General features: G+C 34.8%; 1 protein-coding gene across 2 annotated transcripts in view; it reads right to left on the reverse strand.

The window, feature by feature from the left end:
* Positions 1-167: 167 nt before the first annotated feature.
* The window catches only part of LOC128676004 (A disintegrin and metalloproteinase with thrombospondin motifs 7-like), a 69053-nt gene continuing 47808 nt past the window's right edge, over positions 168-21412 (reverse strand). For both annotated transcript variants that reach the window (XM_053755886.1, XM_053755887.1), the window contains exons 8-20: positions 14154-14267; positions 8909-9055; positions 7745-7818; positions 7302-7468; positions 6799-6986; positions 6442-6572; positions 6226-6357; positions 5882-6030; positions 4497-4612; positions 4268-4382; positions 3907-4072; positions 3388-3770; positions 168-2446 (exon numbers count right to left, since the gene is read on the reverse strand). In XM_053755886.1, coding sequence (XP_053611861.1) covers positions 2312-2446; positions 3388-3770; positions 3907-4072; positions 4268-4382; positions 4497-4612; positions 5882-6030; positions 6226-6357; positions 6442-6572; positions 6799-6986; positions 7302-7468; positions 7745-7818; positions 8909-9055; positions 14154-14267 — 2017 coding nt within the window. In that variant the 3' untranslated portion in view covers positions 168-2311. The remainder of the gene's footprint in view (positions 2447-3387; positions 3771-3906; positions 4073-4267; positions 4383-4496; positions 4613-5881; positions 6031-6225; positions 6358-6441; positions 6573-6798; positions 6987-7301; positions 7469-7744; positions 7819-8908; positions 9056-14153; positions 14268-21412) is intronic.

The following is a 21412-nucleotide window of genomic DNA, read 5'->3' on the forward strand; positions in this document are numbered from 1 at the left end:
TAAAGAAATTGTAATGTTAAAAATTTAGATGAATATGTGGATTGATAAAAGATGCGATTGAGCTGAATATTTATAAATTTTATTAGCCTCGCATTGAATGGTTAAAAAAAATTAAAAAGTTTTAAAAATCAAAGTGTCACAAATAGAAAATAAATGAAAATCAGAAAAAACAATGTACGTTTTAATTTCAATACATAATTACATACACAATTAAAATTAAAACATCAATGTGATATTTATAATGTACACATTACATTCGCAATAATATGTGACTTTTTACAAATAATGTAACAAGTCTTGAAACATTTTTTCACTGAGAGTTAATATTTTATACACTTAAAGCTATTTTTAAATTAAAATTGTGTATCAATTATTATTTATTATGAATAGGCAGATCTTAAAAAAATGTTTGATGACCAAATAAGAGGGCGAGTGTTTTTGTTGTTCAATAAAACAATAAGTACGATTAGGGGCATTGTGTACTTTACACATTTTGATCAAATTAAATAACTAGACATAAAAAGAAATCGCTAACCCCCTCTAATTAGCTTTCAAATTAAATAACTAAACAAAAAAAATCGCTAACCCCCTCCTAATTAGCTTTTAACATTGGACATGTTCTCCTTTTCATTTTACATTATCTAAATTATATCTAAATAATATACATAGAATATTTAAATTATGCGTTTAAATATAATCTTATTGTCCCTTAACTTTAATAAATCCTATAATAAGTTGACAAGTCGGACAATTAGATATTTTATCACTAGTGCAATGTTCTCTTGGTATAGGTATCATGTACACAATAAATTCACTAAAATCGAACACACCTAAGAAAGAAAAAACGTTTATTTAGCACAAAAACAAATATGATAACTCTGGACGTGTAATAGTAGATATAAAAATATTTTACTAAAATGGCTCAGCATGATGTCATGGTGTGAGCCACGACGCTGGTCTTCCGCGAATGCCATAAAAGTAGACACAAAATAAAATAAAATAATAAAACATTAAAAGCACAAGTGCAAAGTACGATGGCTGTAATTATCACTTATCACCGTTATACCGCAGCTGGTGCTACAAGTAAGACTAGTTTGCAGCTTAATAAATAATATTCACCTAGCTTTTTATACGCGGCCCAAAATAAAATTAGATTATACTACATCATGATACTACCATCTCAATTATCTGGTCATCCATAAAGATTTTGACTAGGCATTTCTTTGCAGCTATGAACATATTGTGCAAGTACCTAAACCTTATTGAAATTATAAGTTCTGTCACAGAAATAATATGAATTCCAATTAGTTAGGTTATAATAAGCTTAAAACTTACACGTATCATACAAATATATTGGCAGTAAGGAGATATCCATTAGTATGGCATTGTAAATTGAATTCTAATATATTTTTGGTCCAATTTTTTTTATATAATCTACATTAAAACTTCCATATTAAAATGTAAAAAGAAAAATACATACATCATTTTAATACTGACGTTATACAATGTAATAAAATATTACGTATTTAAGTAATAGCGGTTATTGCTAAGCGAAGACTTAGTTACTAAAATTAACTTAATTTTAATATGGCAGTATGTGGTAAGCAAAGATTTGCGTTCGTCGCAAATAAGTTCTATTCGAGTAAATAAGACGCTTCAGTGAGAGTACTTACTTAGACATACTAAATTATGTCTATTCGTTGGGATATATCTTACAAACGTAACAAACACAAACCACTGAATTCCATAGACTCACGCTTCACCTTTCGGAATAAACAATATATAGCACGTTAATAAGTGTAGTTGATCTATTTATTACATGTTTTATGTAAGTAACTACACGTCAACCTTTCAGATCGCTGAAGTTAGCTTTAGGATTATTTATTTTATATAGTATTTTATTAGTAAAATTTGTCTCAATATAATGTTGTGAATGCGCCATAGTATTCAATATTATTTACAAATCAAAATTAATAATTACCAACTGCTTTTTTACCTAAGCTCGAATCCCGTTTATAAAAATAAAAGTGCATTCTAATATCAAAATGCAATATAGAGACAAATTGACTTATGTGTGACGCTCCCTGGGCTAACTTCAGAGGTTCGAATTGGTCTCCTATTTACTTCCTTTATTACTTCTGAAAATAAAAATATCGCTCTAACATTCAATCAATATTTACAATGATTTCAACGTTGGTCGTTATTCTCTCGACTTTTCATTGTTTTCAAAATACGACCTCGCGTTTCTCATTTGTTTCCGTTAGTCGGAAGTATTATTCAATTCCAGGAAAGTTTAAGTTTTGCTTCGTATTTAGCAAGGGGGAATATTTCGACATTTTGTGGTGCTGCGGGGTCTCGAGGTCTGGTCGCAATACGATTCGTTCACTACGCTGTTAGCCACTTTGTCAACGCAGTACACGGCGCGCTGTTTTATTACATCATCGCCCTGGAAATGAATTGCATGTGAATATTTGTAAAAAGTCACATTATACTCATGTGCAGTACCTATAGATAGAAATAAAAAACGTTTATTTTCTCAAACATATTAGTACATACAGCACAGTATAAATAAAAACAAATTTAATGCTTGAGAAAAAACGGTCTCCGCTCAGCATATGCCGTGGTGTGAGCCACAGCGCTGGTCTTCGCAGATGCCATAAATAAAACAAAAATAAAAGTTTAAAATAAAAATACTTAATACTAAAACTTAGACTTACAGTAAGTATTTATGCAGTTATAAATGTATGTAATGTACCTATATATCAGTGTAGTTATTTATATATATGTATGTACTAATTTATCAGTGTTAAGGCTGCGTTATTAAGACTTTTGGATATGCTATTTAATTTTATTTTTGAAGGTTTTAATATTTCCTAAGCTTCTTATAGGGGGTGGGATGTTGTTCTAACATTTTGTCGCAGTGTATCTAAAACTACGTCGGAAAGCCGCAGATTAATGTGTGGAATATACCATAAGGCATATCCCACATATAAATCTATAGTGGTGCTCGTTGTGTGAACTGTAATTTTTGGAACAAATATGATGGGATTTGTTTTTTGACAATGCCAAATAACAGTACTGCTAAATGAAGCGTACGACGGGATTCCATATTAAGTTATTAGGTACTGTTATGTGTGCTCTACGTGGGATGGAAAAACAGTATCTCGCGTATGAGTTTTGAACACGTTGTATCAACTTTTTCGTGCGAGCAAGCAAACAAACAAGATACAAACTAATCAAATATTCTACAAAGTTTTTGATTGCGCAGTACTAGCAAAAAATACAACGTAAATCAGACATCAATAATTTTATCATAAATTTAAATAACATCCAATTGTAACGGCTTTTAAATAAAAATATGTCGAATATGTTTTATGCAATACTTACAGGCATATGACAAGGTTTCGGGCAGGGTTTCCACGAATACACGAGCCAGTCGTACCGTGATCGCGACGGGTGGTCGCTTCTGGAATGGTCTTTCGGATGGGGCCGGCCTCGCAGTTGATGGGAATGGAATGCTTGCGGACTTTGCGTGCGGGCCGGTGGGGAATACGACTGCATCGCTACTCGCCGGGCGTATTGACTCGGATGAGGTGGGACATGGGTGTAATAGGCATGGGAAACGTAGGAGGGTGCGGTGTTTAAAGCGGAGGGTGGTGCTTCAGGGCTCTGAGGTTGCGAAGAGGGACACTCTGGTCGTCTGCACTGCTGCATCAGGGCCTCGTTCCGCGGCGGTTCCATGTGGTAGCACTTCGACATTTCAGTGGGATCTAGCAAAAAATGTCTACAATGAGTAAGTAGCTTTTAATTTTTTCTAATGTTGCAAAAAAATGTGTGATTTATGAGTGAACTAATTTATTTTTCGATTGTCAAAGAAGTAAGGAAAGCATGAAAAGTGAGACTCACGGCTGTCCTGGTCTACGCACTCGAAGTGCCTGCTCATGTACCCGACGCCGCACGAGACGTTGCATGGCGACCAGTCGGTGACTCGGTACAGATACTGCCGCTGTCGGTCCACAGTGTACTGATACGTCACGCCAGGGTTGCGGTGCTTGCCGCGGCAGATTCTTTGCTGTAAGTACAAGTTTGTTAATAACTTGTCATTAGTAATAATAATTTTTTTGCTTACTTTTAATTTGTATTTTTCGTAACTTGACTTATACTCTCATCCAATCACGTTCCCGTTCATTATTTATTTATCTTCATACTTCATATTTACTTGCTAGTTTAAGCCGCTTACTGATTTGCTAATTGAAATAAAACTTACATAAACTTTGATGTCTTCTCTAATAGGCCCTTGTATTCGTACTTTCTCCCAATCACGGTCTCGTTCGTAGATAGCTTGTGATCCGGCCACAAAATGTTCAGTCAGCGTGGCATTTCTGGAAAAACACAAATTAACTTCTAACAAAACAACTATACTTCTAAGATAATAGTTGCAAAATCCATGGTATGAAATAGAGTAGTTACAGATAGTAAAACGACATGTTATGTACCTTGCTCCCGTCAAATACAGCTTTCTTGAAGTCGCACTGCCAATCGAAATATAATTCCCGGGGCTAACTTTTTCTTCGATTTTCACATTTCTTGATCCTGCTGGTATTACTGCTACCTATAAGCAAAAATGTCGAATAGAAGAAAATGCTGCCATGACTCATTGAATTAAGGCACTTTTTTATGCATATGGCTATCTATCATCTATACTTGTAATAAAACTGTAACAGGACTATGTCTGTACATAGGAGATATTTATAAAAAAAAATTGGAGAGGACTATTTAGGATCACTAGAAGCCAAACATTTTTTTAGAATTTTTGTCTGTCTGTCGGTCTGTATGTTTGTACGCGCATTGCACAAAATTTACTGAACGGATCCGAATGAAATTCGGCACAGAGATAGAATGTGGTCTGGATTAGAATATAGGCTACTTATCCCAAAATTCTATCCCTAAAGGGGATAAATAAGGAGTGTAAGTTTGTATGAAACTTCCTTATTATTGAAGTGAGACACATAAAATTTTAGATTTACGTTTGTGGTTAGTCAAAAAGAATAATGTTGTCATAGAACTTTGATAATTCCATCCCTATAGAGATAAAAAGGAAGTTAGAAGTCGGTTGTGTTTACACGAAATAACCCTAGATGGCGTTATGCCATCAAATAAACGGGTATAAATGGGTTACCTCAAAATAATCCTAGATGGCGCTATGCTAAACTAAGTTGCCACGGTTGTGTATTCAAAAAAGCATATTGCCGCCTACATACATTGCTGGTTTTTCATTGTGGTAAATAATAGATCTCATACAAACTACGCAATGTTCATTCATTGTGTCGGCACTATGAAAATTGAAATAAATCTGATGAAATATACCAGATGCCGACACGAATGAAAGTACATTACATATTTTGTATGAATTTTTTTACTTAATAAAAAAACACATACAAAATATGTAAAATATAATAATACATTATCTAAATTTTGGAAAGTGCATCTCCAGGGAAATGATGAATTTGTACTAAATTTTATTATTTTTGAATAGAGACCATGAAATGTTTGATTTACATTTGTGGTTAATAAAAAACGGGACGTAACACGTCGGTGGGACGGAGACACGTAGGTACCTAGTGGAAAATGGGTGAAGCATGTAGTGGAAAACGGGGCGGGACATATTGTGAAAACGTGATGTTACAATATGTAGGAAATGGAACGGGATACCTACATTACAGGAAGCGGGATTGGACCAGTTGCGGGACGAGACACGTAGCGGGAAACGGGAAATTGAAGTAAAGATGAGAAAAATATTTAGTCTTATTATATTTATTTATTCTTAACTGAATTAAATAAAAATGTGACGGTGACGCTCAAACCTATAAAGTTAACTTACTTCGCTGAGGCCGGCGTGCCTGGTGGTGCCCTTGTTGTAGATGCCCTGCACAGTCTTGCACTTGGTGCCGTTCCCCCCGCACACCCCGCACACGTCGTCCTCAAGGTCAGAGTCCACCTTCCAGTCGCAACCCACTTTGTAGCAGACGCCTGAAGACAAACGTAATTATGGCAAATACTGCGTACTGCGTAGAATGCTATGATATCAAACATGTGGTTAAACCCCTAGAATGATTTACACGCAGTTGCAGGAAAATTGCAAATTGTCATTCCAGTTTAGCCCGCAAAATTATTGTAGAAAAACACGATATAATATCTGATACTATGTGCATTATGAATCCTTACCAGAAATGCACATATCTCTAGCTCCGGGGTTTTGTCGGCAGGGCGTGCCATCTGCTGCAAATCCCTCTGACATTGGGTCGTCGAATAAATCGTTCTCCTCACGCGAAACGCATTTCAGCTCACATGGCTTATCTGCGAAAACGAGAATATATTTAGTTATGATATAAACTTACAGACAGTAATAGAAAAGGAGCAGTAGATGGAAAATTAACTTACCTTGATCGAAGTAAGGTATCCACTCTGCGACGGTGACGTTTTTGTAAGTGAGGTTGTTGTATTTGGAGCATTGATATTCACGGAATGAAGGCTCGTTGATGGGGCATGGGTCTGTGTTGCATATTCTATACCTGTAAAATTATTTTACGTCAAGTAAATCATTTAAATACATAGTAGGCGCAGAAAAAGATCCGTATCCTTAGAAGAAGAATAATTTAGGAGTTGAATGATAAATATTATTATTAACACCGTTGTTATTTTCAATACTACTTGAGTATAGTTGTCACAAGGTGTCCGTCATATTACCAACCATATCTTGTTGAATATAATTATTTTATTTCAATAAACTCTACTTACCGGCTCCTATCACCAATGCAGTAAGCGCCATTGTTGATTGGCTCAGGGTTGTTACACTGCCGGGACTGCGTAGAGACGCCCGCGCCGCAAGTTCTCGAACATTCGCTCCATTCACTCCACTCACCCCACCCACCATCGCGGGGCGCGGGAGACGGGGTGCGAGGAACGCATGTTTGGTTTTGACACCACTGAAAAGACAAACCAATTTAAGTTGGTTCCAATATAATTTCATGCAGTTCTATGTACTTTGCTAAGGGGTTTTTAAAGCGGTTTCTCTTTACATGTACATGGTTGACATGTAGGTGCATTTAAATGTGTTTAATACCTACCAGATACCTACTAATTGCTTCGAAATCACCATCATCATTATTACTTACAATCAAAATCTTGCTTATGATATATTAATAGAATATTAATAATAATAGAATATTATTTTCTGCCTCTCATTCCCGCCCAAAGAACATATGTGTAAGTACAAATACATATATGTTTAGTTTACTTACCATATTTGGTCCACACGTAGTTCCAGGAGCAGCTGGCCGTAGCATAGTTTTACAAGAATCGTTGACGAAACACCATAGATGCTCGCACAATTCCTCAGGCTTGGCGCAAACTACCGCTTCGGATCCGAACTGCAGGAGACATTGCGTTGCTGCGTCAAATATCACCCCTGGGAAAATATATCGCTATTACGTTACTGCTGTTTGAGAAAACAGCGTTTTTTAGCAGGAGTTTGTTACGATTTATTGAACAATTTAATTGATTGAAATTAATCTTTCGAATCGAAATGTACGTTTTAAAAATGTAGATGGCTCATGTTCATTTAACGGTTTTATTTGATGGTGTGATGGTGTGAATGATAAATTCCTTGTTGACAGTAAAGTTTAATGATCCCCTCTATTGAGGGTTATTGGCTATTGTCAAAAGGCCAAATAATTGTGCTTACCAGCTGGGTCCGCCGGGTACTGATAATACTCTTCTTGTGACGGCTTGTCACTCAAACACTCTCCTAAACCCGCACTGGAAAATAAAAATGAAACTACATGTGGACATGTGATGTGGCGATAATATATGGCGACGAAGCAGACATCCCTGTTATATCATTTACTAACCAATAATTTGCTACATCAAATTTCAACACAATATGAATACTGATGGCTAATTAAACTTAATTAAGTTTTATCTTTACAAAATTAAAATACGCATTATAATCACAACATTCCATTAGATATCGTATAAAGCGATGGTTTATGGTAATTGATTGGTGGTGACAAATAAGATAATCGTAATTTTGGGTCGAATATAATAAATATTGACAAGCAGTGGCACAATCTAAATAATAATGCGAGACCTTGATAAAGACATCCGGTGGGTGGGATTTTAAAAGTAGGCAATCCAAGTATTTGTGTTAGAGTTTCTATTTACCTACTTAGGTTTATGGTGAAGCGATCATTAATGTTTATCGATAAGATGAGGTGAGTCGTGTTGGTGCGTTGTAACTTTCTAAAAAGGTATGGTTAGCGTATTACCTAGTTGCAAAAACCAAATAACCCGTGGTTGTAAAGATAATAAACGCACGTGATCGCTGCCCCAGGGCATCTCCACGCGATCTTTGCGATAAAGCGTATTATTGTAATGGCATTCGTATACTCGTATTAGGCAACCAGTAAGAGTTAAAAGCATTTTGCAATTTTACTTTAGAATCTTGTTAGAGAGAGGTTGCGAACTTTCTATAAGACATGAAGTCAGGCGAGGATTTGTAAATTTACGGCCCAAACTTTCATTTTTATTTTATTTGTGAAAATACTCTTTTAATTTTAGTGATAGGTAAATATGGTAGTGGTAATAATAAGTAGTTAAACTACTTTCTACGTAATATTACCAAGTACGATATCTATGAGTATAAACTTTAAGAAAAAACTTTGGCTTAACAAAATATGCATGGATGACGATGTTTTGAATAAGAAATGAAATCTAAATACTTATATTGCAGTGAATAACATATTACAAAGTACTTTTATTAATTTCGTTTTTTCCTATTTTGTGTTCTAGAATAATCTAAATTTCCCGTGTCCCGATGTCTTAAATGGCAAATGAAATGCTCACTAACTCTAGAAAATTGGTGACGTCCCGTTTGCTGCAACGCGACCACGCGACCTGGCGGGTGTCTGCCTCGAAGATGGGTGTCATGATGTGTAGTGTGGTGCCTTCCCGGCGATGGCAACCGATCTTCTCTGTGTCGTGGTACAGCCCAAAGCTAGAACAATAGAAACATTAGAAATTATGACAAGGCTCTTTCTAAAGTGTATAAAGTATATGTATATAATAGTAGGTACGGACGAAAAAAGGCTTCATTCATTGTGGAGATAGGTATATGGCTTTTAGTAACACCTACTAAGCTGTACCTAACTATATCCTAATGCGTGTATAGAAAATTAATAAACTTCCGGTTTCTGTATTCGTTATTAAAATTTTAGAAACTAAATGGGTGCTGTTTGATCTTGATTAGTCGTAGCTCAAAAACCTCTAATTTAATTGTGATAAAAAGGAACACCTACATTTTCGCCTTCGTCTCAGTGTAAACTACTTAGGTAACTATGGCTAATTGCCTCGGCTAACTGCATACATTATCTGCATTCAATAAATCATTCCGTAATCTTACAGACAGCTACTTATTTGTTACTTTGTTTGTAATTTAATTACCGTTTTTATGACTGAAGAAAAAAAGATTTATTTTCTCGTAACGCCTTTATTAGGCAGACAATCCGATAAAATATAATAAATTATTGATTTATCGACTGTAACTTGATAGGTTAGGTATTTGAGTACTTGGCATCATGTAAATAGACCACCTACGGAGACTGTTAGTAATAATCTGGATTTAAGTAATTTTGAAATTTGAAACTTTAAATCAAAATGTAATGTCTCAGTATTTCACGTGGGTAGTTAAGCAAAAACAAAACATTTAAAATCTATGTTTTCCGCATCCACATTCCCGCCACGTATATAAATTTAATTTTAGTACCAATAATAAAGAGAAGGAGCCAATCTGGGAAATAACTATTAAAATATTTATTAAATTTATTTTATTGGAAGGCAAAGGTCTCCATTAATTTCACACTTGAATGTGGACTTTCCGCTTTGAGTTTATAGTCACACTTTTACGATCTATTTTTGCGATTTCTTTAGCTACACTTGAATGTAATATACTTAAAGCTTATTTTTAAAATTTCACCCATCGCGGAAACTAATAGCTGCCTGCTAATTATAGGCCATTGAATCAAACATAAGTTTCACTTTCGCCTTTGTGTTTGCCAGAGATTGCATGCTGTGGAACGAAGTTGTAAATTTTGAAATCATAGCAATAAGTACCTTTAAAATATCTCTGAAGTTAGATTTTTGGATTTAAGGTTCTTTTTTGCAAGTTTTTTTTTAATATTTCGCCCCTTTTTATATTTTGGACAGAACATAGTTCAAAAACATAAAAAGGGGCGTGGCCGATCGTGTTTCACAACGATAAAAAAGGTTTGGCCACTCCCCTTTTTATGTTTTTGAACAATGTTCTGTTCAACAGTCGCAGCGGAGAATATCTCTGTGAGTGCCCTAAATGTGTCATAGAGTGCGCTTAATCAATATCTATCTAGGTATTGGATCATTATTTGTCGAATTGCAAATTTCCTAAATACATGCGTCTGGTACGTACCTACGTCTCACTCAATACATCGCCAATTTCTACTATAAACTTTTTTATCAATTAGGTACACGTTGTTGGGCGTGGCATAACTAATTAGTGTTCATGTCTTTAGAAGACGCGCGTTGTTGTGACATCACAACAACGCGCGTCTTCTACACAAATAGTTGCTCTAGATAAGCCATTCATTATGTTCTGACATGAAAAAATAATGGACTTGTGTGGGCTAACATTAGTGCGGCGTCAGACGAGTGCATTGTACAGCGAATGATGCATTCATGTCTTAGGGGCGGAAGGTCAATGCCTGGCCTGTTTGCACTTACATAACCTGTGTTTGAGTTACGATTGTGGGTGACGTCTAATGTCGTAATGGTGCATTATGAGTCTCATTGTGTTATTGTGTTATCTGTTATGTATGATGATATTTTTATGAGGGTTTTGGCATTTTGGCTCGTGATATTTCTGTTATCGGTTTAATTAGTTTTTTCCTTAATAAGTTTTTTTCACCTACAAAATACATTGACACGATGTCATTTTAACCATTGTTGTAGGTCCTGATTTTAAAGCCCAGGAGGTTAATTATATGTACAAATTTTCTTATGAAACGCTTTTAGTACTATTAATCGCCTCGGTTTATTTCTGTTTGTTTCATCAAAGCTAACCTCTAAATCAAATCCTAATGCAGCAATCATCGGGTTCTATGGCAGTGGGACAGCTTATTTAGGTTACATATAAACGGCATCGTAAAAAAGTAATTTCTGTTAAGTATTTAAATTTGCATAATTATTTCCATTTATTTTAAACGTCTTGACGGACGGGCAGTTAACACCGGTACTAAAGTGATGTACCGTGAAATGTAAAGTCATTAATAAGTTTGCGGCAAACATCAAAATATTAGCTTGCGTTTTACACTAATAAATTTTGTCTTGAATGCAAGCGTCCTTGCGGCGGCCTAGGCGTAGAAACACCTCTGACTCAGTAACGTTAGCAACCAGCCAGCGAAATAAAACTACCAACCAGTTATTTTCATAATACTACAAATACGATAGATTAATAAACACCGCTTAGGTACGTGTTTACCGCCGTCCAACCGTTAGCAAAGTCTGATTCACATTTTATGTTACATGTGATCTTTCGTTTATTATCAAAGCTCTAATCTTTGCGTTATGCTAATAGAGATCATTATTAAGGTACTGCTAAAAGTTGTACCTACGTTTATTTATGGAAAAATGATGGGCGAGGTCTAAGTTCGCCGTGAATTGATTTTTATTAGTTATGGGTGAGGAAAAATGTACCTATATACATGTATGTTTAAAGAATTTGTTTCGATCGATCGGTCGTTTGGTTTGTTTGAATTAAATTCGCCAGTCAAGCAACACGAGGCCCAGCTATACCTTTTTTCGAAGGAATTCAGGACCGTTTCCCCTGTAACGTTTTGGGTAAACCTAGAAACCTGAATTTTAGTAGTGATCTATTTGTATTTTTGAAGGAATCTCTTATTGCTTGTATTGAGAGAGGAAGATGAAATGAAAATAAAAAAAGAAAGATATATTTTTCTTGTATAAACATTATGCTTTATCCCAAAATAGATTGCCATGTTATAAGAACGAGAACCAACTGTAACGAACGGCATAAACTTTGACCAGCTCAAAGATGACAGACTAATGATGATGTGTTGCAATATTTTCATAACCTATTTGTAAGGAACCGATCGCACGCGCCTGCGCCAGTTGCCAACTCAATGGTTGCGAAAAAATTGTTTATATTACCGAAGACGGAGGAAGAGAACCGGGGAAACGCTTAGACAAGAGATTATTCATTATATTATATTACTGTATATTAACAATGCCTTTTATGGTTGAACTTAAATAGAGAAGTATCAGTGAATTTGTTTTCCGCCGTAAAATAATGTCACGTTTGTTTACCACATGTGTTATCATTATTTGTTTTTTGTAAGTATTTGATAAAATTACGTTTTCTACAATATTTGTTTGTTGTTAATTTTGTCATATTATAAGCGTGATTTGTCGCTTTAAAAATAAGATACTAATTTGAATAAATATCCTTTAAGTTCATTTAAACATTACGTATGTACGATAAATTATTATGGTAGTTACCTGCTTATTTCTGATTGAAAAATATTCTGCTTATTAGGTAGTTTTAAGATTAAGACGATAACTAATAGAGCGGGAAACATTTATATGTAAATTACACAAACAAGTAAACATGAGGACAATCATAAATCATGGATTTTTGCAATGCGTTTCGTACGTTTGCAATACTCGTGGAATATTTGAATTTCGATACCTATACGACTATCATAGGGTATAAGTATGGAAATTACTGCGACTAATCATGTAGTATATACATATAACCATGTAGATCATGCCAGTAGCTTAGTTTAGGAGCTTTAGTAATTCGAGTAAATTAATCCAGAGAATCCTGTACACCGATACAGTACCATGTGTTTATACCTTACGTTACGGCATAGACAGAGTCAAGAGTCGCGAGGCTTGAAAACCACATTTCTTCTATTTTCTTTATTAAAGATACGTTTAATTCAAATTTGTACTAATAGTACAAATTTTAAACCAATCTTTAGTCTGATTGAACTTTTACAAAATTACAAACATGGCCGTAAAAAAAGGATTTTTTATACGTTCATGATTACAAAACAATATAAGTAAAAGTTGGAATTAGATTTAACAAATCTGGTCAACTGTATAATATATTATTAGGATACGATCGAAGACTAGGAAAATTTACTTAAAGCACGGTGCGTAAACTTTTGCATTCGTTGACTATATTATTAGAATATATACATAATTATAGTAAACATTTACATTGCAAATGAATATATGGCCGTGCACACTCCTTGATCATAAATCTTGCTTATGGTCTAAATATCTGTTATCTAATCGTACCTACATTAAATTATTTATAGCGTAGTAAAACGTTCAGTAGATGATATCTATTGCAAATTATGAAGGACACCCGTCTATTTCGGAGACGTCCACTTATGAAATGTGCGTGGCCAGTGGTTGCCTAATCCGATCCGAAATTACCATAGAGCACAACAATATGTACTTCGGTAATTTTAGAATCGTTTGTTTAACAAACTACGAGAGTCTGGAAAAGATTTTAACTCGTATTTCGAAAGAACTATTCTATACGATTATATGTTTAAGTATCTAGAATAAATCTAAATATTTATATCGTAATCCAAATGTTATCCAACGGAATGCTATATTTCTTCTTCTCCTACTTTTTTTAAAATAAAAGATGAATGACTTTTTTAAAATATCACATACTTTACAGCACTGGACCTGTATATAGTATGGCACTTTAATATAGTACTATAAACTCTGTAACTATTATCCGCAGCTTTACCCTAGTGTTTATGACAAACAAAAAACCTATAATCGATTAGAAATTGCGAAAAAAATTGGCGTAAGCAAACCCTCATCAGATCATGCTATACATCGTTGTCATCGGAACTGGAGCCAGATGTAAAATTTGAATTCTTCAGGACGAGCGTAAACGGTTTATACAGCAAAATTTATTATATAAAACTTTTATTTTCTAATACTGTATACACAGGCGAGATTTTACCTGAATAGCAACATTATTGATAAAAAATATAATATAAATAAAGGGTACTCACTTGTGTCCTAACTCGTGCGTGATGGTGTGAGCCAACATAATGCCGTTGTCTTCGTTGACGGAGCAGCTTCTGTCGGGCTTGCACATGCCAGCCACGTGAGCCACGCCCAGGGTGCTAGGAAGAATAGAAGTAATTAAATTAATAATATATTAAACCTAATTTTAATTGCGATGCTATTGGCACGATAGCTTTTCCGTGACGTTAAGTGCGTCAAGAATTTCACGCGAAATGGTGGATGCTCTACCTATAGACAAAAACATTTCACGTAAATGCTAGATTAAAAGCAATGTGTTCTTGAGAAAAACGCACGAATAGAGATGAACAGCGATTAAGGATTTTTCTATAACTACTCGTAAAACTTACGGTTTCGGGTCAGTAGCTTCATTTATGCCTTTCCTATACAGGGAGCAATTGACCCTAATGTGTGAATGGCCACAATAATGTAGGACGTTATACTGGATTATGTGTGTATACTATTATTTGCCAGAAAATATCGTTGGCAATTTATTTTCTAAATATACCACCAATACATGATTAATGAACACTTTGATTGGATTCATAGCAAGATTAATTTGTTAAATGGGTAAATAATTTATAAATAAAATTATCTCTAAAGAAACTATTTATCATGAGATCATGACGCACTCTTTATTTGCTTCGTCAGCTCATGGTTAAAAATATATATATATATACTTTATTATTAATAAAAATAATATTCAGATGGATATAATTGAAAATTATTAAATATATACATATTTGACCATCCAGGGAATCAAATCAATAGAGACTTGGTTTGTTGCCCATTATACTTTAGAGGTATGTCTTTAGTACTGTATCTATGCATATGCAAGAATGCCTGTATATTGTTAAGAATGTTGAAGAAGTACTTAACTAATAAACAGGAAAATTTGTTATTTTATTCATTTTCCATCTAGAGGAAAAACGATCTGCAATTTATTTAATTAAGATAAATCTACCGTAGCAAGGTAAATTGTGACGTTGATTTAAATGTTACGTCGAACCCTTAATCATGATGTCGCTCGTGCAGTTTGCATTTTATAATATTAGAAATTAATAATCTTGGATATGTATTTTACAATTTTCTACAGCATAACTGAAAATCGGTGTTTGGCCCTGGGGTGATAGTGGGCAGTCACTGACAGACTCGAATTATTTACCTTTTTGTTCTTACAACTGCAAACTTTGCAGTTTATTTTTATTGTACTTATTATGTAAGTATAGTGTTATTTTTATGTACCTACTCTTTAATGTAGACTATTCTATATATATATTTATATTTGTGTATTTTATGACCACAATTAAATATATATCATATGTTTTCCGCGTGACGACGACGGTAGAAATTGGTGCACGCTACGCTAGCCGTTGAAATAATGCGTAGGCGCACTAATTATTCCGTGATTGCATTTAATATACTTATATATTATGCTGTGCGTGTTTTCTGCGGAGTTATTAAACCTCAGTAGACATAACTTTTGTTTTAACAATACAGATAAGTACAGATACATATAGATAAACTTTTTAAAATCATGTTTTTCACTTCGGCCAGTTTGATTCACATGTGCTTATAAAAATAGCTTGTATTTAAGTCAAGATTAGTAATTGATTTCCCAGGATACCGCAGCTCTGCTTGCGGTAGCTCATGTTTGACTTCGAATTATTAACAATAAATCGGCGCATCGGTTTAGGCGTGAAATTGTGATAGACAGAAAGAAAGACTTTTGCATTTATAATAGTAGTAAGGATTTAAAAAATAGATGAATGAAAATGACTTCCCCACTTCCTGTCACAATTTCTTTCCTCACAAAAAGTTTAACATTAATTAGTTTTTCACATTTAAATTTTATTAAAGTAATAAAATAAGTGATTCATACGCAAGCCATTCATACGCAAAATAATAGAAGCAATTAATTACTTATTACATTTATCTACGATTTGGATATATAAACTTTTGTACAAAATTAGAAACTTGTGTCCAACACGGGCAAAACCAGACCTGAGACATAAAAATTATCACTAATATTGGCGTGTTCAAGTGGGATGCTAGAAATAGGCTATTAGAATCAAATAACGAGGGCACAGAGGAGCTTATCGCCTTATCTCTTGTCGACACGTGGCACGCGTGCTGGAGCATACTTAAATATTTTACGAAAACTAACAACAAAAATGCGGCATGTTTAAGAACAATGAGTTGAAAATATGTTTTGTCAAGTGACAGGGTTGCCCACTTGTGGGAATTAAAAATAGTAAATATTGGCGTAAGACGCCTTCGGCGCTCCTAGATGAGATAAACGCGCGTGAATTTTACCATATGTCTCTAACGATGTACAATATAATTTTTGATGTAAATTATCCGAACTTTTCACCAAATGTTACATATAAAAATCGGAACAAATTAATAAGCGGTCGGAACGTGGGACAATTCCATGGAAATTACTGTCCCGGTAAAATCGGGACTGGTGGCTACCTCTACTGCAATGTTTATTTTGTAATGAATATGCCCGTCTGCCGTGCTGAGCGTACCGAGAGCGAGCGGCTAGCCGACGGGAATAGGCCTCTATTTATAAGTGCGCCTCTGACTCACGCGGAAGCCGATGAAAAGCTCTATAAATTCCCTGTAATAAATTCAATATACTCGCATGATATACACTCGTACAGCGCGAATATTACAATTTTTAAACCTCGTATTTATTATATCCGAACACAAAGGCGATTTACGACTCGTCTAAATATCGATATTTATATGACTATCGCGTCGCGACCTCCGCGTAATTGTTATTATCTGCGAGATTTATGGGGAGTCGATAAAGTGTTAAAAACGGGATTTATGTGTTTGTAAATTTTCTGAGGTACATAAATAAAAATAATTTCTCGATAAAAAAATAATCGCGCGTCTGTGTCACGCGTTGATGTCTTTTGTATGCGGTGCACAGACTCAAATGATAGTAGCATACGATGGTAAAAATAAATTAACCTTATATATTTATAATAAGCGTTAAAGTAATTAAACCTAAATTAATTACTATGGAACGAGCCATAGAGTATGTCGTCAAATTACAAGACCGAGTTATCGCAGCCTGGTGATACGACCTCAAACTAAAGTCCGTGGTCTCCGGAGTCACAACATCTAAATAGAACTGACTGGAAGGAACGTGGTAAAATTATAACAGAATTGTATCTTAGAATTTGAGAAGTTAAATGGGTCGATGATGTAAAGGAAATTGGTGGCAACGACTGAATAAGGATGACCCAGAACAGAGATGGTTGGCGTAGACGGAATAATGCCTACCCAGCTGTGGGTCACGGAAGGCTGAAGTTGATGATCACATTGTAACCAGTCAGTTCAAAATATAATATATATGCACAAAATTGCTTTGGTCAATGTCAATTTGCATACATTAAGAGGTCAATCGTCACTGTTCGTTAAAGAGAAAACTATTTTTTCATTCGCAACGCGCAATCGTAAGGTAATTATGATTTAATGATATTAAATTTCCATTAATATTTGCCTTTTAGGGAAGTCGTAAATCACATATTGCGTGGATTTTTTACTTTTATTTTTTACTTACATAAAGGACCCAGTATGAGCCTTTGAGTTATAGATACCTACAATAAACCTACATTTTTATCAAAAAAATTAATAAATATTTATGCTAATAGAAACAAATGTTATACTCTAAACATTGTATTCTATTGTCAACAATTCTCTGAACTGTACAATACACACAGTTTCGAAATGCGTGTAATATTAATATCAATAAATCACTGAAGATCAATCGGTTTTGGCGGGAAAGTGAACTGACACAAGTCGCTTTATTGTTATGGTTTCCGCCGCGGCCTGGCTCGTCGCCAGAGGGCGCTGTTATTCAAATCGACTAAAGAGAGTTAATTGGACAAGTAATGATAAAGAATGCATGAACTACTTAGGTCATAGGTAAATGACGACCTCGGTGGCGCAGTGGTAAAGTTCTTGCCACTAAACCGTGAGGTCCCGGGTTCGATCCCCGGTCGGGTCATGATGGAAAATGATATTTTTCTGATTGTCCCGGGTCTTGGATTTTTATCTATATACACAGATTGAGCTAGCCCCGAAGTAAGTTTGAGACTTGTGTTATGGGATACTAACTCAACGATACTATATTTTATAACAAATACATATATAAATACAAATACATATATATAGATAAACCTCCAAGACCCGGGTCAATCAGAAAAAGATCATTTTCCATCATGACCCGACCGGGGATCGAACCCGGGACCTCTCGGTTCAGTGGCAAGAACTTTACCACTGCGCCACCGAGGTCGTCAAATATAAAATGCATTTCATGAGCTGACGTTGTGTGAGTGTACTTTTAAATACCTATTTATCCTAGGTATTTGCGAACGATGTATTTAATAAGATAAATACTTCTTCGATTTTTTTTTAATATTGACAAAGAGAAGAATAAGAAACGGTATCTAATAAGTATGCCGTATTGACTAACTTAATTTTTTTTTTCAAGGACCTAGATAAAGTACCTATAGCAACAGCGGTATCAACGAGCGAAGCGCATTTTAGCTGCTTCTACAGAGTTTTACGTGGAATTAACGATCTAATTATTCAAAAAGCCGTTTCATAAACATTTATCCATTGGAAGTTACCGATAATAAACATTTTTATTTCCATCTCGATTTTACTCCAACAGATTATCTCGACGTGGCGATAATATCGCATACTTTAATTTATTCATAAGTCGAGAAAAGAGTTATGGGTGAAATTAAATGAATATGTAAGGCTTGATATAATTTATATTTTAATTTAGAAATCTTTAAAGTCGAGCCGGTCGATTCTATATTAATTGGAAACAATTTAACTTTGGCAGATTATATTATATTTTATCAAGCATACAATGACAAATGTGTGCTATAAATCAAACAGAACAGTCGTTCTGATTATTTTATCGATTGATTTTATCAGTATTGTGGAAGTGAATATGTCTTGTGATATATATGTGACATTTGAATATTAGTGATAGGTGATAATGTTGCACGGCAGACGGCGTGGCGACGCGTGCGCAACGACGTCGGCGGCGCGGGCGACTCGCTCGCCTATCAATTCAACTTCATTATTTTTAACGATCTCTTTGTACTGTACATCCACCGCGGAACGAAACTGCACATTCTCGATCAGAAGATAACGCGAACGGAATCAACTTATCTGGAATCTACCCTCTTTTCAAAATTAGGCCACCACCATCTCTCTTTTCTCTTTCGACAATGTGCAAGGAAGCTTTAATTTAAATGCAATTAGCTGTGACGATTATGAGATGGCCTGAAAAGATTCGTGTTTCGTAGAATTTCGTGAATGAGGTTCATTTATTTTATAATGCTTTTTACCAATCTTACCATTGTGAATTTCGATCTATCTTGTGCAAAATAACAGGGTGTTAAAAAGATGAATGATTAAAAAGGATTTCGGCTACCACGATAATCGTCTGCCATTTGTGACAGGTAATTTCTTTAATCTGACGAAATTAACAAGTGTGTAGCTTTTCATTTTTTTAAAGTTGAATAACACCTGGGTTGTATAAATATTGATGGGTGCAATTTTTTACGGTTTCGGATGCATAATGCATGGATGCAAGTGGGACCGCCGGGGGCGCGACACCGTTACGAGCCGCTCATTGTCTTTTGATTGCCGCCTTCTCGGAACATTGGACTACTCGTTTGTACCGTTTACCGAACACAAGCTTCCCCGTTGCATTCATTACGCACTGGTTTTTAGTTTTACGTGTTCTGTTTGTAAATTGATTTTTAAAATACCTCAACTAACTTTGGTTTGTAGTAAAAAATGCCAGTGTTAAATGTATTATATTATACCGCTATAAGCGGGTTATTTCAAACGCATTTTTGACAATAAGTGCGAAAAATATAATCGAATTGTTATTTATACAAAATTCTTTTTGATTAATGATTCATTCTGCATATAGTCACAAATAGAAAATATTGAACTACTAAAAGTTATTAACATTTTGACGGCAGAAGTGAAAACTATGCCAAGCGGTGGAAGCGGCTGATAATTTCCACTTTATCGATCAAAATCAGTTTCTAGTCTAGATTTCTATTAGCAGCTGTTGATAAATAAAACAAATTACTTAAAAAATGTTGTATCTATTAGTGCGATGTAGGAGGTCTGGCCTTCTTCACGGGTTATCGGTTGCGGCTCGGTAATGTTTTGTTGAAACTAACATATTACGGTAACTGCACCCGCGCCGACAATTCAACGAAAGATTTAACGAAGTGTATTAATGTACGATGATTCATCCAGATTCTATGGAAAATTCACCATTTAGACACCGCGGTGCCGCTAATATATTGAATAAAACTAGAGCAAGATATTTTTTAGGAAGAAGGCAAAGAACCTGTGTTGTTTCTACGCTACATGGAGCGCTAAAGCTATGGAATTGGAACTGAAAAGATAAAGTGTAGACTGAAGTGGCAGATTCAAATAAATCAGCGAAAACGGGTTTCAACGATGCCGATTTTTGTTTAATTTATTAATTTAATTAATTTGATGTACCACAAAAAAATGAATGGGCTTCTTACGCAAAAGGTACAACATTGTATGAGATGACCAAAAATTCACGCTTGAAATTACTTATGTAACTCTGCCTCTATGTAGTCGAGAGTTTTTTGTTAAAATAATGAACGCCCAATTGCGCCCATCCTTGGCCTTAATGGCGGCATTTTTGATGAGACCGCGGAGTGTGTTGCCGTTAGCGATTCGCAAATATATGCAAAAAGTTTCAATGACGTAAATTCCAATTGCTGATTTGGTAATCTTTTTGAATTTACAATATTGAATGTTTGCAATATTGAATATTCAAACATTGCTTTGAAAAATTTCTTGTATTTTGTACGTGTCCAAAAGTTCAAGTGAAAACTTTTGCACATGCTAACGGGTGTTTTAACTATTACGGAGCTCATAAATGGAAATTTATGACGTGGTCACTTTAATTTTACTACTACTAGTTGTAACTGTACTGCTACTCACTGTAGAAGTAATAAACCAACAAATCAATGTACTTAGTACAATTTTGTGGATAGCTGTTGATACATACTTTAATTAATTTAATCGTAATCTTTATTTCACTTAACCGAATGGTACTAAGTACACCGTTTTTAATCATTTATTTATTATCAAATGTCTAAAGTTTATCATGGTGTTTGGACTTGTTACGTTACCATATAGTAATAAC

The sequence above is a fragment of the Plodia interpunctella genome, chromosome 15, assembly GCF_027563975.2.
Source record: "Plodia interpunctella isolate USDA-ARS_2022_Savannah chromosome 15, ilPloInte3.2, whole genome shotgun sequence".
Lineage (NCBI taxonomy): Eukaryota > Metazoa > Arthropoda > Insecta > Lepidoptera > Pyralidae > Plodia > Plodia interpunctella.